The sequence below is a fragment of the Delphinus delphis genome, chromosome 7 (genome assembly GCF_949987515.2).
Source record: "Delphinus delphis chromosome 7, mDelDel1.2, whole genome shotgun sequence".
NCBI classification, from domain to species: Eukaryota; Metazoa; Chordata; class Mammalia; order Artiodactyla; family Delphinidae; genus Delphinus; species Delphinus delphis.
In genome coordinates, this window is record NC_082689.1 from 4,810,994 (window position 1) to 4,834,210 (window position 23,217).

Genomic DNA, 23,217 nt, shown 5'->3' on the forward strand with positions numbered 1-23,217 from the left:
GGTTAAACACAAGAGGGGAGTTTAGGGGCGCAGGTGAACTGACAAATAACGAAACCCAGAGAAAGGATGCTAAGAGAGGGAAGGGAACGTACGCTAAATCAGCAAACTCGGTCCCCTTCCATGTGGGATCAAAGAGGTGACGGGGTGATTTCAGTTGGGCCTAGAGCTTCTCCCGAGGGCTCTTTCATGGAATTGAGAATACAGCTCTCCACTTCCAGGTTCCTTTGATTTCCTAGACCAAACCGGCAGGCCCCAAACCACCTTGTAAACAGGATACCTGCCCTGAAATGCAAATAGCAACTGGTCCCTGGTCCCTCCCGGGCCAAAGCCCTCGACTCGGAGACACAAAGGTGGAAGACGAAGAGAGAAAGCCGCACAGCCCAGCTGAGTTCGGCTTCTGCCAGGAGGAAGGCGGTTCCAGAGAGCTCCGATCGGTCCTGGTGGGAAATTATTTTCCCTGCAGTCAATCGAAAAAGCTTCTAAGTGAAAAGGGGGATGAGAATCAAGAAGGACCTGCCTTAAGTGATGCAGACGGGCCCCGAAAACACCAGTGCGTGGCCGAGCATGAGAGGATGCACAGAGAGGTCTGTTTGCGACGGCTTCACCGTGTGCTGGGAATTTCACTCACAAACACATGGGGGAGTTCTGAGGCCCTGAGGATGCAAAGCCCCCCCGACACATGTATTCCAAGCTGACCAGTTTCCTCTTTCTCTCCTTCACCCATTCGTTCACGCACTCCGGAAATATGCACGTGACTGTTTTAACATCTCTACCTCCGAGCTGTGTCCTGACACCGCAACCAGAGCCCTGCCTGGTGGCTCCAGGCCCCGCGTCCAACTCCACAGGACAACGTACTCTAAGATGCAACACACCAACTCACATGCTGACTGTCCTGCCGACAGCAAACTGCCCCTCCTTAAGGCCCTAACACCTAGTTCATTCTGTTACCACTTCTCCCCTACTCCAGCAGCCCCATTTACAATCAATATTTTAAGTGTGTGCTTAAATGGTATCAATAGCAATTAGAGGGGGATTCTGATTCTACCCCAGAGGTAGTTAATTGTTACAGCATCGATCTTCTCTACCTGCTCCTTTCTCCAAATTAAACCTCCATTACAGAGGGGGATGAAGGGCATCCTCTCCCCTCCTGAAACAATAAATTTCATATCGAAGGCACTGGAAAAAAAATAGCAGTTGTTGCAGAATCCATCCAAAAAGATTTTTTTTCTTCTTCCTGGGAGTAATTAAAAGATGCTTTTCTTGACTAATGATTCCCCGGTTTAGGAATGGGAAGTCAATACTGCTTTGCCGCCGTCAGCTTCGATTGATCTCAAAGCTGTTGAAGTTTGAACGGCAGTTCTCAGGGCAGCTGAGAATCGCTGGAACCAATTACGTGCCGTCCAAAGCTGCCCTAATCAGGGGTGAAGGCCCAGCAAGCAGTAGGGCAGACGGCTGGTCAGAGGAGCCCGTCTGGGTGACACCAATGCGAGATGGCTTCGGTTGTTTCTTTGGAGAAGGGTCTGTCGTGTTCTACTTCTCCATGGTCCTGAGTCTGTGTGTGTGTGTGTGTGTGTGTGTGTGTGTGTGTGTGTGTGTGTGTGTGTGTCTGAGTCTGTGTGTGTGTGTCTGAGTCTGTGTGTGTGTCTGTGTGTGTGTGTCTGAGTCTGTGTGTGTCTGTGTGAGAGTGTGTGTGTGTGTGTGTCTGAGTCTGTGTGTGAGTGTGTGTGTGTGTGTGTGTGTGTGCGCGCGCACTGGGGGAGGCATGGCACATTTCTAATTATATTCCACTGTCAGAATGAATCTTCTGAACAAGACAGAATGGATGGAGCTTCTCGGGAAAACAGCTGGGCCCTTTTTCAAAGAATCAGACTGGGTATATTGCACTTGGCTTTTCCTCAGACAGAGATAAAATTTTATTAAAATATTTCTTTTTAGTATTACCTGAGGGCCACATTAGAGAACCGTCCAGCTTTTTTTGTGCTAGTGATCACAGGCCCTGCAGAGAGAGCGAGGCAGGGTGGGTGGGAGGGCGTGTCTTTCCTTGTCTTGGAGAGGCAGGAACCAAACTAGATATCCATTCTCACACCGCAGACTGAATTCCATGTGGACATTCCAGCCCAAACTTTGGGATTTTGATTCTGTTTGAGGAAACTGCAGGAGGTAGTGAAGGAGCTGGGGATCTGGACTGTTTTACAATTACACTGAGTGGTCTTTGAGTGTATCTGAGGCTTTGCCCACGTTCCACCTGGACCACAGTCTTCCAACTGACCTCCTTGCCTGTCTCCATCCTTTCCTAGGATGCTGCTGGCTGCCTCTAGTGTTCCTGAGAACAGGCGGAACATATATGAACACAGAAAGAGATCCAACAACCCACCCTCTGCCCAACCGCGAGAGTCGCTGTTAAAACACTAGCCCGGCTCACCAGGCCTTTGCTCTGTTATGGCCTTCCCTTCCCCACTTCTCACTGTGCTCAAGGGTCCAGCTCCCCATGGGCCCTGAGGCTTCCACGTTCCTGTTTGTGTGTAGGTCCCTCCCATCCTCCAGCACACACACTCCCCACGCCCCTAGGCCTGGAGATCACAGCACAGTTTAAAGTCAGCTCAGAGGACATTTCTCCTGGACCTCCTGGAGCAACGCAAATCCCTCCAGTCTGTGAACGCCACCGAGTCCTGGCACCCTTGGCTGGCCCTGAGAACATTCACCAATCACTGCACACTTACGGTCGTCACCTAGCAATCACTTCTCTTCTATGAGGAAGCACTCAATGAATATTTGCTGAATTTAATTAAAAATAAAACTCCCTGGGAGAATTACTAAAGCACAAAGGTATATTCAATTCTCAAACATGTTTATCTTCTTAAAGATGGACAGAACTTAGAAACCCCCAAGTTACCACTGGAAATACGACGTAACCACATCACCTCACTGTAGGAATTTCACAGCAGTGACTCCACTGGTGAGAAAGAAAGACTCAAATGTCTCTAAAATGTAAAGATACGACGTGTATAACACTACACAGAAGAGGAAGTTACATACTCAAGAGGTTAATTCAAGTGTACAAGTTAGAAGGATAAAATACCCTTACATACACCATCTTCACTTATGAGGATGAAATTATTATATAATATTTCCCAGTTAAAAAATTAACCTACGTCTTTGTTTGTAATCATTCTAAATGGTTTCTAATTGTGATAGACGGAAAAACAACCAAACTTTTCTAATCCATGTATTAAAAATAGTATAACTGCTCCTTTTACACACAAACAGTAAAATGTATAAAGTTAATTTTTTCCCAACTTACTTTAATGTTTTCTGCATTCACACGTTAAACTCAATCCGATTTCCAATCATTTTTCTTTTTCAGATCTAAATACCCTCCAAGGAAACTATATATATGAAAAAATAGACATTAAAACACGAATTAATCTTTTAAGAATGCTCCTAGTGGACAACCCTGCGGATTTCTATATTAGTGTTAAATCAAAATTAAAAAACTGTAGAAATGTATCATTTCTTCAGTCTGTGAGACAGCTGCCTGCGTGTACACTACACAGCATAACTTATATAGAGCTCATAGCGCCAACCTGCTCGATTTTAAACAGATGTACTTCGTGCACATTTCTTGCCCACCCCCGTCCCCTCCCCACAGAGCACCTACTAGGAAGGGCAGGGTTAATGACACCAGCTTCATTCTCTCAAGTGAACCGAAGGGGGCACCACAAATTCATTTTTTAGTGTTGATGAAATGAAGCCCACAGGTTTTCCATGTTATTGGCGGTAGAAACCAACTTCTTACCCCTCGCATGTGGCCCGACCACAGACGGACACCTGGGTTTCCTTGTTGTCTGACCACCAGCAAAACAGATCCGTGCTGATGCTGGGAGACCTCTTCTCCCCCTTCACCTCTGCACACACCTGAGAAGTGAAGGCTGAGCCCATCCCGTGCCCCTGCTTCAGACGCTGGGATGCCCCCCAGCTCCCCGAACAGCCGTGGAGACAGGACGGTCCATCCTGCCTCCGTGAAAGAGGCTTTCTCAGAAAACGCGCCATTTTACCACCCTTAGGTACATTAAATATGCATGTGTACTAAGAAATGGCTTATAATTGCTGTCAATGAAAAATGAGAAACGGAATGGACTCAAAATAAATGCGTTTTTTACACTGGGTAACAATTAACATTAATGAGGGGCCACCATTAAGTTATGCCACACTTGGTTGATTAAATGTGTTAGAAACGTATTTCAGAAAATAAAATATATTTGGTTCTTATAACCTCACTTAGTGGGGGTCGGGGGGGAGAGGGGAACCAATGGAGTAGATGCTTATCAAAGACATAAGAATAACAAAATTAAAGAACCCAAAATTCATAATTAGTGTTAACAGCCTAGCTTATGCCTATTAGAAGTATATTAATTAAAGTGATATATTCATAAGGTTAGAAGCTTAATACATTTCTAAGAGAGGAAGAGGAATCCCCAAAGTGTAAAAACAAGAGTAAAAAATTAAGGAGTTTGAATTACCCGTGTCTGCAGAAGAGCAATTTTTAATACAGATGTTTCTGTCCGGGGTAATCAGCTTCCCACTGGTTGCTGGGGCAGTTCCAGTGGTGGCTGTCATTAAGGTCATTTCTGGTTGTTGAACTGCCTGCAGAATGCCCCATAACCACATGCCTTCCCACGTCCCTACCTTGTGGAGTCCAGCGAGGGCTTCGTCCGCCCCTGGGTGCTCTCCTCCCAGATGCTGTTGGCCAGCTCATTCCCAATGGACGACATCACCTTGATAAGCTCAATGGGCCAGTCATCAAGGTCCAGAGATCGGACTCGAGAAAGGTGGGTGCCAAGATTCCGGTGGATCCCTGAGCACTCAATGCACATGAGGGCTCCCAAGTTCAAACTGGCCCAGTTGGGATCTGTGGGAAGAGGAAAAGGGCGCCATATGCAATCAGACCGTCATCACTCATCCCAACTGTCCTTAGGTCTCAGGAACAAAACGGCCAATCGGCCTTCCCATGCAACAGTCCCTCCCTAGAATCACATGGCTTGAAAATGCTCCCTGGCCGGTACTTGGAACTGTCTCAGGCATCTCAACAGATCTGACATGTTGGCGGCAACTTTCAAACAACTGGCTTTAACCAAAGCCTTGGAAACAACGGAAAGCATGGGTTTGGATAGAAAGACGCACTTTTGGATACTTCCGCAGCGGCACTCCCCTTGAGCAGGTGGACACACGTGGAAACGAAATCAGGCACGACTTGGCGCCTACTGTGGACGGCAGCTGAGAGCGGGAAAGAGAAGGTGTGCTGAGGGACAGCTGGGCCACTCCCAAAGCTACCAGGTCCCCCGTGACCACCTCTGCAACCACGGGCACAGCAAAGTTTTTAGCGACATGATGCGCACATTTGCAAATTTCAAAGATGAAAGAAAGGCACACCACGATGAAGAAGTGTGCTTTTCAGGGATCTTATTTAAGGGCAACCACCAAAGCAACTCCCGTTTCTCCATCCTTCACTGCTGGCAAGATGGCGGACATGGTCCTTTGGTTAGGTTACTTCCCAGGATGATCGACCCTGATTCTCGGAATAAACGGTGATGGGCTTTGGGCTGTGACACTGCACCAGGGGCACTGAATGAGTCCAGAGCACAGCACCGGGACCCCTGAGTGGGATCAGTCCCCGTGTGAAACTGGCTGACACAGAAGACTGTGGATTTGGACCCAGGGCTGGCTCCATGCTAGAATCACCAGCTGATTTGCAAAGACGGGGCTGACCTTGACAGTCAATGGCTTTCACCACCGACAGAAGCAAATAAGGCTTACATCATCCAAGAATAATCAACATTTACCGCAGGTGCACTTGAAGAGCCAACAAAAAACCAGGTAGCTGACATCATATTTATTTGGAATCACTCTGGAAATGGCAAATGACCAGGAGTGGCCTTATGCTCATTCAGCAGAAATCAGCCAGTGATTCACTTAATATCTGATACAAAGGCAGGAAGGTGGTGATAGAGACCATGGTGGGGGGCACACGAGAAGAGGGGTCTGTGACCTCAGAGACCGTCTGGTTGGGAAGAGGAAACAGATGCCCCTAATAATAATAATAATAACACATAAAAAACAAAACACCTTTGCCAATGCGCCATCTCTCATGTCCTTGACCTCAGCCCCTCGACCTTCCCCTTGTCCTCTGAGAAAACACAGCAGGGCAGCCAAAGGCCTGATTTGAATCCTGCTACACAGCTGGCTCTTATGATGACCTGGGGTATATAACCTGACCCTTCAGACTCTTCATGTCACCCTGTAAGTGGGACACACTGTAGCAACAACTATTACAGTCACAAGAATGGAAAGAGACAGTGCATGGTGGGACTGGGCACAGACCTGACAGATAATGTGTTTAAGGAATGGGAGTTTAAGACCTCTTTTCTCTCCAGATTTGTCACCCTTTGTCCCTGGATTCCTACTCAGGTGGCCTCATTCTAAACAAACTGGCCCCGGAGCCTCCCCCAACCTCCCTCTTCCACCTGCCCTCCCCACCTGGGCACTCGCCCGCCCAACCCGGCTCTCAGAATGTTCTCTCGACCTCCAATTGGCCACACACGGCAAAGCTCAGGAGCCAAGGAATCTTCCCGTTAAAACAATCCTGTAGATGATGGTGGAAACCACTGCAGACGTTTCTCCTAATGGAGGTTCCGATATGTCTCCGATTTTGTGCTTTTAAAGATGTTACTTTGAAACTTCCTGATAAAAACACACTTCAAATAACGACTTCTCTCTTCTAACTTCATGTCATGACACATATTGAAAGTAACATTTAAAAATTCAAACAAAAGAAGATGCTTTAAAGTCCCTCAAGAGCTTCCCTGGTGGCGTAATGGTTAAGAATCCGCCTGCCGATGCAGGGGACACAGGTTCCATCCCTGGTCTGGGAAGATCCCACATGCCGTGGAGCAACTAAGCCTCTGAGCCACAACTACTGAGCCTGAGCTCTAGAGCCCAAGAGCCACAACTACTGAAGCCCACGCGCCTAGAGCTCGTGCTCCGCAGCAAGAGAAGCCAACGTAATGAGAAGCCCGCGCACCGCAACGAAGAGTAGCCCCGGCTCGCTGCAACCAGAGAAAGCCCGTGCGCAATGAAGACCCAACACAACCAACAATAAATAAATTAAAAAAAAAACTAAAAAAAAAAAAGAAGTCCCTCAAGATACCCGAAGAGGAGACCCCTTCTTTCACCCGGAGGCCTCAGACATGGCCTTGCCGTCCTGCCCTTACCTGACCTGCCAACCAGTGGTCTCTCCCCTTTTATCTGTGACAATCCTGAGTTCTTCCTGTTAGGTCACACAAATCCTACCTGGCCAGCTTCCTACCTGAGCAGCAGCTGCTCTTTCCCTGAACAAACCAGAGCCATTCAGTTGTGCGTCCTGCTGCTTCCCTGACTCACAATGACCCCCTCCCCACCTGCTCCAGTCCCGCCCATTTCCTGCACAAGGTGTGCTCTGAGTTGCTGTGTGCCCCTAACGGCCTTGCTCCGTGGCCCCGGGCCTCGTGCCCACTGGGTCCAGGCCTCGCCCACTGGGCTTCAGGCTCGGGATGCCAGGGCCACCTTACACCCTTCTATTTTGTTTCAACTGGACTCTAACAACAGTAAAAATATATGATTGGAAAAACTTTACTGAATGGGCCCAGCACTGTGCCAGGGCTGGAAGGTGAAGAATGAGAAGTCAGTCCTTAACTTCAAGGATACGAACTACAAAAGGACTTTCTCAAAGGGAACGTGGCATTATTCCCTGGACAACGGAAAGCATGGAGGAAAACTGGGTTGCTCCAAGGCACAAAGCATAATTATGAAGTCTGTCAGTTCAATCAAATGCTTTTAGTGTGTAGCGAATTCAAGATAAAATAAAAAGAGACCATTTGATACCAAAATCTAGAACATATGATTTTGAAATAAAGAAAACAAAGCCCAGAAGTCTCTGGGCAGGATTTAACCAGCTGTACTCTATGTTTATGGAAAAAGCAAACAAACGTATGATCGTTGATGAAGCCAAAGGTTGGTTTCTGGATGCGGCACAGAATCCAGGCAGGTGGCCTAATCCCTACGGCATCTGTGGTGTGACTGTGGCTCATGGGAATGCCTGAGGCATAAACAAGACTTGTGATGAACCAGAATGGAAAAGAACACGAAGAAGGATACACACGGGTCCAGCTGAATCACTTTTCTGTACAGCAGAAATTAACACAACATTGTAAATCAACTACACTTTAATAAAATTTAAAAAAATCAAACAAACAAAAAAGAATTACAGTGCCATCAGAGAGGCATTTGTGTGAAGGGCACTGTGTTAAAATATAAGTCCAAACAAAAATATTTCAGTTCCTTAAAAGCCATTAAATCATGTTATAAACCTTACATGCCAGATGACAGATGTGGGTTTGCTGCAATGCACGCTGCGTCGGACCACCCCATCTCCCTCTGCCGAGGGCCAAGCCCCACCCCGTCCTGGCTCACACTTACTTTGGGTCTCGCAGTCCACGCAGTGGGAGTTCCCTCGGATGTTCCGTATCGACTGCAAGGCCATGGCCTCACTCTGGCTGGTCAGTCGGGACTGGCATACAGGGAGACATACAAAGCCAAGATATGAGAACTCCGAGAAAAACGTATATACCTGCTAATAAAGCCTGGGAAACACCAAACAGATGGCGAGCGAACATAACCCGAGGGCAACGTCAACAAGGGACTCCTCCTTAGACGTCTTTAGGATGGAGCCTAGCGGGTGGAGAACGGACCGGCACTACCTATTAGGATGCGTCAGATGAGAGACTCATGCCCTAAGACACATCTCGTGATTCCTCGTCAGGAGACCACACGTGTGTGTGGCTGGGGGTGTTCATGCTTCAACGTACACTTACTTGTCTTCTCTAAGCAAGTTAGAAAAACACAAAGAGGGGAAAAGAGGAACACAAAAATTATAAACTATCATGGTTAAGTTTTATTAACATTGTGATATCTATTCTTCTGGCCTTTTTTAAAAAAGCACATGTATACAGATAGACGTGCTTTAAAAAAAAAAGCCAGTGTGGGGTACGTTGCTTTGGAATCTGCCTTTTTAGCCTAACGACATAGTGTCACCTCTCAATGGCATCACATAGTCCCTGGCATTATTTCATTTTATTTATTTCTGATGTGATAGATGTTCAGAAGTTTTGTTTTTCTATATGTTTAAATTTGATTTTGGAAGGTAGCTGTTACCTATGTTACTGATTTTCAGTCTTTCAGCACCAAGACTCCTTAGGAAAAGGGTCAGAGCAACTCTGGCATCATTTTAAATGGCTGCATAATATTCCACTTATGAAGACTTAGTTACATTGTTTTCCTTGATGGACATTTAGACTGCTTCCAACTTCTGTCTGCTATCAGCAGTGCTGTGAATAGCTTACTGCTAACTCTTTGCACAAATTCGTGATTATTGACTAAGGATGAATTCTTCAAAACAGGAGGACCAGGTAAAAAGACGTACATGGTTTTAAGGCTTATGACGCATCCATTTAATATAATGGCTAATGCCAAATAAATCCCAGAGGGCACTTAGAATAAGCTTGATTTTCATGTAAAAATTATTCACAAGTGGAACCATCTTATGTCAAATTGTTTGCTGTGAAACAATTGCTTACTGCTTAATCGTAAACTGTAATTTATTAATTGCCACTGTCTGATTAGCATAATGCATCATTGCGGTTTTATTCCCTTTGGTTAGATGCCCAAGTATTCGAAGTGTGTTTAACAATTTCTACTGGTATCTGGAGTGTGTGTGTGCACGTACAGAGATGTGTCTTCTGTCTACCTCTATAATCTCTAGGGCATAAGTACGTATATCTACAATTGCTCCCAATTCTGAATTATCCACGGGCAGCTAGAACACCTTACAGCCCATTCTCAGCGGAGGCTGTATTTTCCCCTGCAGCTGTTCCTTGTGGCTATTATTTCCATGCTGTGCACCGTCACACCTGTTCACCAAGCGCCCAAAGTGCTCAGTGAGCCCTTCTCTCACGGGGAACGCTGGCCCCTGATGGCACACGTCTATCGAGAGAAAAGGGGAAGCCCTGTAAGGTTGGTGCTCGCATCAGGCCGAGGTGACACTGTCTGTTTTCACAGAGAGCGGGGAGGCATCTGGCAAGGGTGTGAAACAGAAAAGGCGCGTGCCGTCCCCCACCCTCCTGAATCCGATGACCCGGCATACATTCAGGGTCTGACTTGAGATACTGTGATTTTATGCAAAATTTGGAGATGCGTTTGTCTGTTCAGCCACACGTGCCCTCCCAACGCCTGTTCTGAAACCGAGTTCCTGAGCTTTGTGGGTGACAGGTGTCCTCAGTCCCCATCGACAGGAGATGCGGAAGCATCCCGAGTTTGCTTCAGAAGCCGCATCTGCAGCCGTGACTCAATAAAGCCAAGGTGCTCAGAAATGAAAGGCCCTGATTCTCCTCACTGTGGGTATAAAACATCTTTAAAAAAGAGAGGCAAATTACATTATAATAATAATGACTGTGGTCTGGTTTACCCTGGTTAAAGAGGGTAATAAAATAAGACACTCCATCTTTTTGAAAGACAGACTCCCTTCTTAATGACAAAGTGGAACATAAATCATTGGCAGAAATGTCTTTAAATGGTTACAAACGAAATTGCAGGTTGGGAGGCAATGTTCTTTCTCCTGGCTTCTGGTTGTTCACAGTTTGAAAACTCAAAATGCTCTCCGAGACTTTAAAGTGTCCCAGAGAAGGGGTTAAAAATATCCAAGCATTAAAATAATGATTTGTGAAGGAATCTCTGCTGGGAAAAGGGAAATGAGAAAAATGACCTTTGTATAAGGAATATCATTGGGCAGTAATTCAGAAAATGCAGGTTAAAGTCTGCTTTTCCTAGCTAAACAAATGCAAAAGAATGAACTCTAATTGAATAAACCCCATACCAGGCTTTATCAACAGAATTTAGAAAATGGACATTTTCTCTTCCCTAAGCCCTTTGCATATGCTCATATATGTGCATGCGCTTTTCATCGAAGCCTGTACTAAGGGTCAGTTTTCTAACTCGACGTGGATTTGAATTTGAGACATTTATGAGAACGGAACAGTGCCTCCTCTTAAGTCTGCACTTCTTTTCCTGAGGGTATTCAGCCTAAAGCAAAAATCAGTGTGAACAAAGAAGCCACAAGGGTCCAAAAGATTCTACGATCTCCAATAAAAGGTCAATACTTTACATTTGGGATGAGTCAAGAGAGCAAAGATTTAAACTGGGATATTCTGCCATCCGAACGTGGTTAAGCTAGGCTACTAATCTATGACACAGGACACATATCGACACAATTCTTTTTTATCTTTGCAATTATTTTGCATTCTGCTCAGAAACATTTAAGAGTCTTGCCAATTGCACGTCTCACCCGATGCTCTCCCCTCCCCCACCCATTTCCGTTTCAGGATCAGCGCTCTTGATTTTGGTGGTGGGGCCTTGGGGGGGCGCGGCAGGCTGCTCCGGGTTTTACCTTATTCTTGCTGCTCTCGCACGACTGTAAGCTGGCGAGGATCTGACTCTCGATGGCCTGGACCCACGCGTCTCGCTCCTCGTAGGTGGTGGCTTCAAAGTGCCACGTCTGGCCAGTGAGGGACACAATGATAAACTCAAAGTTTTCTTCTTGTTCTGAAACACAGAGTGGTGGGGATGAAGAGTTTAGCTTTCATGAGATCATGGCCCCTCCGCCAGCCCTCGGTCATGAAAGTGCCTTTGGGTTCAATCGCGCCTGCATGGGGCCGAGGCACACACAGGACCGGCCGCCCCGCAGCGGAGATCTGAATCTGCAGACCTCCCAACACTCCAGATTTGGTTCCTAAAGCCAGCGTGGCTTAGCTAGGTTTCAATCAATGCTCAGGGGATGAGGAAAAATGAAAATCAGCGTGTGATGTCAGTGTCTCTGTGCTGGGCACAGATGAAGCAACTCAGGGACGTAATATTGTAACTCGTGGCCGGCTGCTGAAATTGACAGGGGGATGAAAATCAAGTGAACACTGCTCATCTCAGGATACAATTTAATTTCTTCATAAGCACCTGTGCGCCAATCCACAGATACACCCCGGCAAAGAGGGAGGCCTGAGGACGTCTGTCCTTTTAGGGCAGAAGACCAGCTACAGCGGGGAAGGTTTTAGTCTGGAGGAGCGAGTGAAATTCCAGGCGATTTGAAGGGGCCACTGTGTACCAGGAAGGGGGGTCCTTACATTTAAATCCTGCTCTGCCACTTGGCATGCTGGAGTCTGGACAAGTTCTCAACCCGTGCTGGGTTCATTTCCTCACCCTTAAAATGGGAGGGGAAAGCTGCCTCCTTTGCTGTGTTTTCCACTGGCGAAATGACGTACACTAGCTCAGGCCCACGCCCAACACCCTCCGTGAGCGCTGGTGTGCGTCCCCTGTTCTGATCTAACCTCCGGCCTCTGCCACGGAATGAAAGGCAGAGCAGGGGCCACGTGCAGACAGCGTAACCAGCCACAGGTAACCATGAAGACGTGTGGAGCTGGACTTTCAGGCACCAGCATGTCTCACGTGATCGGCAGTTTCCCATCACTTGTCGCAGAGCCAGCTGCATCACGAGCCCCTGGCGAGCAAGTGTTACTAATAACGTGAATAACCTGCTGCCCACCCAGCTGACCTCCACGTTCGTCAATTACCTCTGTCACCCACACTCGGCTTGCTCGCATCTGCACAAACCTCCCCCTTCCACACTCTCGGGTCCTCTAGCCTGCGTCCCCAGCACTCCTCATGGCCCCTGACCTCTGCAAGGCTCCGTGCTGCTGGGTTGGCCCCGCCCCTTCTCAAGGCCCTGCCTCACTGGAGCCCTCGGCCTCCGAGACAAGGATGCTCCCTCAGTCTCCGAAGCAACTGCAGTCCAGACGCCCTCTCCTCCTCCCCTTTCGTCTCAGAAGAGAAGCCCTCTCCTCCAGACGCCCTCTTCTCCTCCCCTTTCGTCTCAGAAGAGAAGCAGCTCCCACTACTGTGGCTGAGAGCCCCTCCCACCTGACCCCACTGATCTGGGCAGGTGGGAACAGGATGCTTGTGTCTTTGTCGAGCACACCCAGGTCTGGGGAGCTGCTCCAACACAGACTGCCACAGATACAGGGCTATGCCACCTTTTCATGAAATCTTTATGTACCCTGATAACAACAGAACCGTGTTCTCGGTGACATCAGCATCGCTGCTCTTTTAGAATTCAACCTGCTGGCGGGCTGGGCCTCAATCTGTGGAACCTGTTCTCAACAGCACGTGAAGGAAGGTCAGGGACTCTCCTATCGGCGCGCCCAGCCTCATGGGGGGTAACGTTTCTCCAACAAGAGGGTCCACGGCCCCCGTCAGCTTCTCAAAGCTCTTAAAAAACAGCTTAAAAAACAGCTCTTAAAAAACAGCTTCTCAAAGCTGTTAAAAGCTCCTGGGACAGGGGTGCATCGTGGGGCTGTGGAAAAGCAGGCGTGGAGCGCAGGCCCACCCTGCGTAAGGGGCCAAGCAGGGCGTCACCTGGAGCGGACCCGGGACAGCTCAGGGAAGGGGCTGAACGAGATGGTCTCGGTCCCCGAAGGGGGAGAGGAGAAGGGCAGCTGGGATGCAACCGACACACGGAGACAGGAAATCTCTCTTTCAAGAACCAGAGTGGAATAAGGATATTTTCATATAAAAAACTGAAAGAATCAAGAGCCCCTCCCTAGAGGAACTGGTAAAAGACACACTTCAGAAGATTCTACAAAGATCTGAACCAGATGGGTTAGGGAGCAAATGGATAAGTATGGAAATACACCTGAATAAAAATTATATCAAATACTACTTTTCTTGTCATGTCTAATTTGGGGAAGGTGCAAAATACTAGAGAAATGAAAGTGGACATGGGGACCCTGGAGTTAAAATGCCCTAGGACTTTGCATTGTTCCACAGGGGAGTTAAGAACTAACTTTAGACTTTGGTAAACTAGGCACACATGAGAAAATACCAGGGTTAACCTCTATGAGAAAAGAAGTAGAATGTATAACTCCCTGACAAGGAAGAAGGAAAATTTAATTAAAAATATGATTAAAATCTTTTATCAAACTAGGAATAGAAAGGAATCCTCTTTCCGTGGAAAAGAGTACGTATCCGAACCCACAGAACCGTTATTCTTTTTTTTTTTTTTTTTTGCGGTACGCGGGCCTCTCACTGTTGCGGCCTCTCCCGTTGCGGAGTACAGGCTCCGGACGCGCAGGCTCAGCGGCCATGGCTCACGGGCCCAGCCGCTCCGCGGCATGTGGGATCTTCCCTGACCGGGGCACAAACCCGTGTCCCCTGCATCGGCAGGCGGACCCTCAACCACTGCGCCACCAGGGAAGCCCAACCATTATTCTTAAGGATGAAATGTTAGAAGCAATCATTTCACACCAGGTCAAGGGCTCTCAAGGCCAAAATGTTCACGGTACCAGCCCCTGTTCAGCCCTGCTGGCCGGTGCAGTGAAACAAAACAGGGAAGTGACAGATCCGGAGACTGGAAAGATAAAAGACACCAAACTGTCATTCACAAATTACAAGATTGCTTACATAGGAAACCCCAAGGAATCTACAAATGTCAAGAAATAAGAGTGGTAGTTAGTAAATGGACAAGATTTAAGACCAGTATAATGAAACGTTAATTGCATTTCTGTACATGAGGATCTAACAGAAATCACATTTAAGATATATGTTTATAAATTCATTTCTCTCCATCTGTGAGGTAGGGAAAGAGAGATGCAAAGAAATGTGAGTAAGCCAAACAATTCCCTAAAAGTAGCAACACAGAGGATGACTCGGAACCTGCAGTCTCTGGTAACAGGTGGTAAAGAGAAGACTCCACACTGCGTTCGACGTGACGGATTAACCCAAGCTCGGGAGTGGCCAGAGAGGTTTCCTGCTTGTCTCTGGAAGATGAAACCCTGGCTGATTCGCTAACAATAACGAAACACCAGGAAGGCTCAAAAGATCAAAAAGATGCAGGACATCCCGTGCCCCCAGCCTGGTGGAGAGCAGCTCATGAGAAAAGGCTGGGATTGGAAAGGTGAGCCCCGTGAACACAACTGCATGACCCTGGAAAGCACAGCCACGTTTCACATCCTGATTAAGAACCAATGGTGCAAGCGCGCCACACCTGCTTCATCTGAGACAGTTTCCTTTTGGAGGGGGTAGGCCAGTGGGGTGACTGCCAGTCTGGAAAGGCACACAATTATACGAATAATGAAGAGGGGAATCAGAACCTACAGTCCCAATACTTCGGTGACCAAGTCAGCTGCATCAATAAGCGGTGATGGCCGTGACCGTCTGTGTACGAGTTGTCTGCTTCTGAGGGCTTTGAAGCGTGCACATGTACTCAGGTACGTGTCAGGACTTGTGGTCAAGGCTCTTCACGCTGTAGCAGCTCACTATGCAGTGAAACGCTGACCAAGCGTGCTTTTGCGAAATATTTATTGTTTTAACCGAAGGGCTTGGCCTAGCCCTGGAGAGGCAGGGGACGCTCCTCTCCAGCCTTGTCCACACAGGGTCTGGCAACAGCTCCCAAACAGAAAGGCCTCTGATGGTGCCTCTGTTCCTGGGCTGGCCTCTCCCAGGTGCGCCACACTGAGGGGCTCCTTGCTGAACTGTGGATGCGAACATCAGGGCTACCTGGAGGACAGGGGCCCAGCTCACCATGGAGAAGGCAGGGAGGAGGGGATGGAACCGCCCCCTAACACCGTTTCAGTACAGAGGCAGCCCCACAGGGGTGCTACTCCAAGCCTTCTTTTGGATTTCAGGCCCCGGTGAAGATGTCTTTATAAGAAGCCGGTTAGCTAGGATTCCCCGTTTCCTGAGTAAGGGATTAAAATCTGGGCATGTTTACTTGTAATCACTCTATACCACCAGCATCAATGGAACCCAGCTGATGCTTAAGTTTTCGTGTGTTTCCCAGGGTACTGTCTGTACGTGGCTTTTTTTTCCTTTTTGAGGGAGGGTAATGTGTTGACACTTACAGATACAGTTAGGGTTTCAGAACGAAATTATACCTGCTTATGACTTTCCTCTGCCTCCTAAGATCAAAAAAAAAAAACAAACAAGGATTATAGAGAAGTTGCATTTTTAATCATGTTACATATGACTTCCATGAAGGACTACTTGTTTCTTTGTAATGAATCTACTGCCTGGAATAATAAATATAAAAAAGAATAATACCAAGTTCGTGTCAAAAAAATGCTGAGGACGTCACAGGCATCGTCTCTTTCAGTCTGATTATTTTCCTCTCTCAAGGTGGCCAGCAGTGCTTTGTTTCTCAAAAATAAAACAGTAAAAAAAAAAAGTTCTCCTAGGGTGTCCAGCAGGAGATGGATGGGTCTCCCCACTTCCCAGTGACCTTTTCTGTTATTTTCCCTCACTCCTGATGTCAGAAGAGCAAGCTGCCAGGGTCTTTTAAAGGTAATTTCCCCAGAAACCCCTAACCAGCTTGTCGCTAGTGTCATATTTCTTTTTAACTGGTCACGTCTGGAGAATGCTAGGGGACATGATGCCATGGATGTGGCAGTCTAAGCTGGGGACATTCCAGCTTCCATCTTCCTGCGTTTCTGGCTCTGTGGCCAGTGATTGGTCTGCACGGGAAGGAAGAACGGTCCCAGCTACACCAGGACAATCAGAGCATGGGAGGCTCTTGGCCACTGATCTGTCCTAGTGGGGGGCACATCACCCAAATGTCCTACTCCAGGTTTTCTCATCTGAGCTGGGGTCGCAGAGCCTCCTTCCTCTTACCTTGGACTGAACAAGACAGAGCTCACAAGTTATCCACGGGAAGGAAAGCCTCTGCTATCTAGGCCACTATCTGTGGACAGGTGAGAACACTGCTGACCAGCAGAGAGAAGCAGGGATGGGATGGACCCGATACCTGCCAGGTTCCTGGGTCCCTGCAGCCAGCCCAGCTGCCTGTCCTACAGTTGGATTGGATGAATGAATCCATTCTCCCTCCTTTTTTTTTTTTTAACCTAAATCCCTTTATATTTCTGTCACTTCCAAATCCAGTTCTAACTAATCCAGTGGAGAAAAGATCTAGCCCTGATGGGAGCCTCCAAGCTGCTGCCTGGTCATCTTCTTGAATCAACACCTGGCAGATCTCTAGATTTAATCCTGGCTTATATTTCTGTATCATGGCACTGACCATGAACACTCATTAAGTAAACAGTATATCTGGGGACCTAAATATCACCCCTTCCTCTGTGTGGACAGAACAGTCACAACATAAGCTCCTCCTCACGTTCAAACAAGAATTTCTGTCAGATGATACAGCCCTATTCAAACCACCAGTGGACCAGAAGGATCCCATCACATTCTGAAGTGACACTGTGATGCTATTTTAGTATCAGCAACTAGATAAAAAAATGATAAAAATAATAATAGGCAGTGGGGGGCTAATCAGTCAGAAAGACAGACGGAGCATTACTCTCCAATGTTACCCTCACTTAAAATGTGAAGAATGAGAGCTCAGAAGGTGAGGACGAACAGTGGCTACGTTTCAAGTGGTTTCGGTTCACTGACACAAACCGACTCTTTGTGACAATTACAGCAGCTTATATGTAATTCATTCTGTAAAAATACAATTCAGGCTGTAGAAATTCCTGATGACATCTACGTTACAGGAGGTTTCTTAGTTTTAGATACACAGGTGATCATCAAAATTCAATCCCCCAGATTCCCCCCATCATAAAAAATCAAAGCCCGCCACACCCAGAGCCCGAAAAGAAAAGAACCGTGTTGTTTCCCAGTGTGGCATTCCAGGGCTTAGTGGTTTAATAAAGTTCTGTGATTGGGCTCATAGGGATTTAAACAGTTTTCCGTGTTTAACGGTTAGCTGTGGAAAGGTCCACTATAATAGTATTTTAGCACCATGAACCTGTCGAAATCAACCTGCCCAATTATTCCAAACGACATTAATAACACCGGATATTACACTAATTGCGTCCAGTTTCTATGCAGACGAGGCCCCGTGGGGCTAATTTCGCCTCCTTAGGGGCAAGCAACTCAGCCACCAGACTGATTTCACAAGGAATCCCTCCTCATTACACAAGTCCGGGCTGTCAAACTTTTTTTTTTTAAAGGTTAATGGGCCAATCAGTCATCAATTATTTTTGCGGAATCCTAGCAGGCAAAGGGTTAAAGGGCTAAACACAGCTGTAACTCATTTACATTTGAGGTTGCTTTCAACAGCAGACATCTGACAAGGATGCCTTTTGGGGGAGCGGGTGGAAGGGTAGGAAGACGGACAGATGCATATCTCTGTCTTGAGGGGCAGGAGATCTGGGACCAGAACCATTGCCCTGTACTTCTGCAAAGGCCGAGGATCCGGCCGCTTGTGCCCATTGGATGCACAACGGCTCGAAAATGCCTGCGAGATGCAGGTGTACTGTGTACGGGGAGGCTGAGATTTGTTTCTCTTCTGAATTTACAAGAACCCAAAGTGTCTGCAGAGGTCACTCATCCCACTTTCTTCGTTGGCGGGATGAGGAATCTGGGTCCGCGTTCCCGGGCTCCCCTGCAAACCTGGAACCCAGACCCGGATGCCTATTTCTGTCCACGAGGCTAAGTGTCCTTCCCGACACATTTAATGACAAACATGATGAAAACCTGTTATTTAAATGGTGCAGAGATGACAGTGTCCAGCACGGAGGGGCCATGTGCCCACTGGCAGAGGTGGCCAAAGGGTCCACCAAGCCCAGAGGCTTCTAGATGGTCACCATTTAAAAATGATCTGACCATCAAATAGCCAAGGCTCGCAGGGAAATCGCTGTCGTCTCCACCTGTGACTTCTGTTGTCGCAGAACTGGGACTTTTGTTTTAGGGTACAGCACAGCGCCCTGATGATACAGCAACTCAAACCACTGGTCAAGGGGCTTTTCCTCATTAACGAGTATTTGCAATGGGTTTCTCTCCATTTCTGCCTGAATCTCCACATTCTCTTTCCTTCGTGTCCTTGGGGTCTGGGGCTCCCATTTTTGGGGTCCTCACTCCCGCTTTTGGGGCCTTTCCCACTCTGCCATCTACTAACTGGGGCTGAGCTGCCCACTTCACCCTGCTGGTCTCAGCTCTGTGGTCCAAGGAGGCGCCAGCAGGGACTGACTGGGATGACGAAGGCATATGCTGTCCCTCCCTGAAGGCCAGGGAGGACCTTCATCACTGACCCCAAAGGGCCTGAGGGAGCCTCAGAATCTTTCCTAGCCCAGTTCTCCAGGTAGCCACTATCAATTCATCAAAGTTGGAAACCGAGATGGAATGTGTTTGCTATTCTGCCCCCTCCCCAGGTCCCCCACTATCTACACCCTTCGAGATTACGCCAGGCTTGGTCAAACACAGCCCCAGGCTCTTATGCTAATTCTGAAGAGTCCCACAATTTGTAAAATACTTCAATACTTCTGCTTTCAAAGCATATATTAAATAAGCATGTGGTTTAGATATTTTGCCCAATTATGATGAAAACGACACACGTTTAAGATTTCAGCCCCAAACCCACCACAATACTGAAAGTCAGATTTTATCCATTTTCGATTTTTCCTCCCATTTTTGTAAGAAAAGATAAATGTGAAGGATTTGCTCCAGGACCGTGCAGAGCCAAGACCTATGGCAAAAAGTAATAAGTTAAAAAAAATGCCCTCTTCCACTTGAGCTGTTCATTTTCAACAAAAAGAAAACGTTATTTTTTGGTCTTTATAAACACACACAGGTCATGGTTCTTGGGTAAATATTTTTGCAAGCTCTCAACTTGGTAAATATCTTTGTTTAGCCCAGAGTCCAACGGAGGTGTCGTACTGTGGTTTAATTTAGGACAAGAGTAGAATTAATTTTGTGAAGAAGCAAGACCCCAGAGGAGGTCACCGAGTTAGGACTGTTTACTGCTAAATGTTATCACAGGAAGATCCTCAGGAAACACAAAGGAAGTTCTGATTTTCCAAACACATTAGACAGAGGCGGGAGGGCAGCCGGAGAACCAGGCAGCACGAAAGCTGCTGCTTCCGGAAGCATAGGGGGCCACGTGTTCCCTGAAATTAAGGAGAGTGTCTAAAATAAAACAACTGAAAAAAATAAATGACTGGATCCCAAACTGCAAACCTCTCAGGAGGCAGAAGACGGATGTGTTACCATGTTTTCTGGCACCTGCTCAGGCCCAGGCACCCCGGGAAAGCTCGAGGCCCAAGCGCTCGGTTTAGAAAGAGCAAACCTGGAGGCCCCCGTTGCCATTTACCGGTCGCTCTACACGCTTACCGTTTGTTACTCATTCTAACTTACACTCAGCACTTTTCTGAGGTCCCCTGCTCTCCTAATCACAGGGACACGGGGCCCAGGGCCCCTCCTCTGCTCAGAGCCTGGGGTGGGGATGGGGAGACTTCGACTGGCAGGCTCCAGAACCTTCCACGCTGCCTCCGCCCCCAGCTCTTCTCTCGCGGTTGCGGCTCAGCGCGTGGATGACTGTCAATCTCATCATTCTTTTAAAAGTTGAGGGCTGGAAATACCCGCAGTCTTGCATCTCTCCCCCAGAAAGTCAGTCCTGGAGCTAGTGCTCAAAGGGTTTCTTTCCTAAATCTGAATTTATCTGCATGAGATCTTAACCTGTGCCATTCATGCTTGACGAGTGCTGGCTTTGGCCCATCTTGCCCTGCCTGCACGGACACATTCCACAGGCCTAAAACCTGTGTGCTCCACGCACTGTGTTCCTGGAGATGGTTTTCCATGACGTAAGCATTTGTGAGTTTCACAGCAACCACCGCGGTCACCCTCGCCGTGTGCCCAGCTCCCTGGTTAGGGCTTCGTCCGCCTCTCTCAATTTCTTCTTCAATTGTCATTCGAGGTAGGTTTTACGGTCTCTGTTTCGGAGAAAGAAAACTAAGCAGGGGAGGAGACACCCAGCAACCCCAGTAATTCACACAGCTCGGAAGTGGCAGAGCTGGGATCGGATACAGGCATACTGGACTCAAAAACCCAATTTCTGCATCTGACGGTTCTTTGGAGGATGAGAGTAAATGCAACTGGGGAAGGGTAGTGAAAAAAGTCTGGGAAAAAAGAAGTTTGACTTTTAAATCCCATCTTACATTTTCAGGGGCAACGTTTCCTGCCGAATCTCTGCTCCTCACTACGTAAATGGCGCTCAGGCATCTGAATCCTCTTTGCCGTAGAGACTCCCTGGCGCTCCTCACGCTAGCAGCAGTGGTAGTGGCGACCGTGGGCACCGTGTTACCTGCCTCTGGATAGATGACCTCACCGACTGTCCCCAGTTTACAGATGGGGAGACTGAGGTAGAGGGCGGGCACAGGAATGACCCCAAGGTTAGAGCTAAGCAGTGGGGACGTGAGAACCAGACCAGTACCACCTGCTCAAGAGTCTGGGCTTGAAACCACTGTGCACACCGCCGCTCACGAACCCAAGGTTGCACGGCTTCTGACCAGGAACCAGGGTTGGACTGCAAGTATGTGAATGACTTAGGGTGAAGAAGAGCCCGGCCTGAGCGTGGAAGGTGGCCTCAGACGGTGGCCCCGCACAGGCCTGCAGGCACACGGGGCTCGGGGAAAGCTGCTGGGGTCTGGGGTGGGCACTGCATTCGGACACTGCAGAGTCCTTCAGAAGGATGACTTGTCACACCAGCTCAGGCCTTTTTCCTCCACTGCGGTGACAGCCGTCTGCTGGGCGTCATGGTCCCGACGGGGATGTGTGCTCCACGTCCATTGCTGAGCCCTCATCCGGGCTTCAGCTGCAGCTCTGACCCAAACACCTAGCCCACATGCCACGGTCTCCACGTGCCAGTGTGCCTTCCCGGGGCTCCTGACTGCCCCCTCTGTGCCTTGGTTTCTCCTTTTGTAAAAGATCAAGGACACGACCTCTCTTAGGGGTTACTGGGGAGCCACACGACAGGATGCCAGGAAGTCTGGGTACTCAGCCCTGCAGGCCGTCATGACTCCGAAACCCCTGAATCCAGTGTAGTCTCGCACTCCACTAAACCCGCAGGGCACCCAGGGCCTCGCTGGAACTCCTCCCTCGCTCTGCCTGACCCGCCTGGGCTGACCGTCAGCCTGTCCCCTCCATCTGCCTGGGGCCCAGCATTGGGCACCCACACTGTGGCAGGAACCCAAGACCTGGGCAGGCTCGTCACCGGCTCAGGAGGGATAGTGTGATCGTCATCTGTAATTTAACTGGACTGGAAAGAGGTGGACGTCTCAGATCTGTGACTGTGGACACCGGAGGGTGGAGAGAGCATCACGGAGCTAGGCTGGCCACGGGAAAGGCCTGCTCTCATTTGCTCATACAGAAGGGATGGTCTTGGCCATCTGGTGGAGGAAGGGGGTGCCAGTCCTGACCTGGGCCCGAGGGACGAACGATGCCCACCACGTGTGTTCTCCAAAAGGAGACTCGTGTTTCTCCACGGTGCGGCCTGTTTGGCAACACTGTGTCCGGCACCTCTGAGTTCATCCATCTGGGCCACCACGTTGTGGCGGGGGACCCCAAACAGGCTTCACAGGCCTGTCTCTGGGGCAAGTTCCAGATCCAGGGACACGGACTCTACGAGCAGGGCTGAGTCGGGACTCTGGGCTACACTGAACCCGGCTGGTACTTGCGTGGCGCGGCCTGTTGGATGCATACAACGTGGGTGGGCCTGACACCCCAGGAAACGCCCCTCATTCCCTAATACATCTCTTCTTTACCCATTTACGCTTCATCACGTGCCTTCTTCTGCAGGAGCAAGGAGAGCTGAAACACCCCGGAAGAGTCCGCTGTTGGCCCAACTCACAGTGGGTGATGGTCCGCCCTGTCCCCAGCAGTGCAGGGAAGGAGAGGCCTGAGGACACCCGCACAGAGTCTGTGTGATCCCTCCTGGGCGACACTGCTCACAGACCGCCAGCCGGCCGCCCTGCCGCGTGTCCTTCTACACAACGTCCACCTTCTGCTCGGGTCTGAGAAAAATGTTTCCAATGGAGTCGAACATTCCCAAGTCCAGCCTCATCCACCCAATTTGATATCCATTTTCCTCGTGGCGTAGGAGGCAGCTATGAATTGGGAGAATCACAGCATAAATAAACTTTCCATCGCAGTCCGCAGGCTTCTGAGATGGAAAAGTTAAAGTTGCATTCTTGTGGAAGGAACTTGAATTTCACCAACCCTGGGAAAGAGCTGAATTGTTACAAAGTAACAAAGATT

At 48.5% G+C, this 23,217-nt stretch overlaps 1 protein-coding gene across 7 annotated transcripts in view; it reads right to left on the bottom strand.

The window, feature by feature from the left end:
- Positions 1-23,217, bottom strand: part of AGAP1 (ArfGAP with GTPase domain, ankyrin repeat and PH domain 1) — a 557,152-nt gene that overhangs the window by 62,326 nt on the left and 471,609 nt on the right. For all 7 annotated transcript variants that reach the window (XM_060015879.1, XM_060015878.1, XM_060015876.1 and 4 more), the window contains 3 exons: positions 11,534-11,688; positions 8,512-8,602; positions 4,687-4,909 (listed from right to left, as the gene is read on the bottom strand). In XM_060015879.1, the coding sequence (XP_059871862.1) occupies positions 4,687-4,909; positions 8,512-8,602; positions 11,534-11,688 (469 nt within the window). The remainder of the gene's footprint in view (positions 1-4,686; positions 4,910-8,511; positions 8,603-11,533; positions 11,689-23,217) is intronic.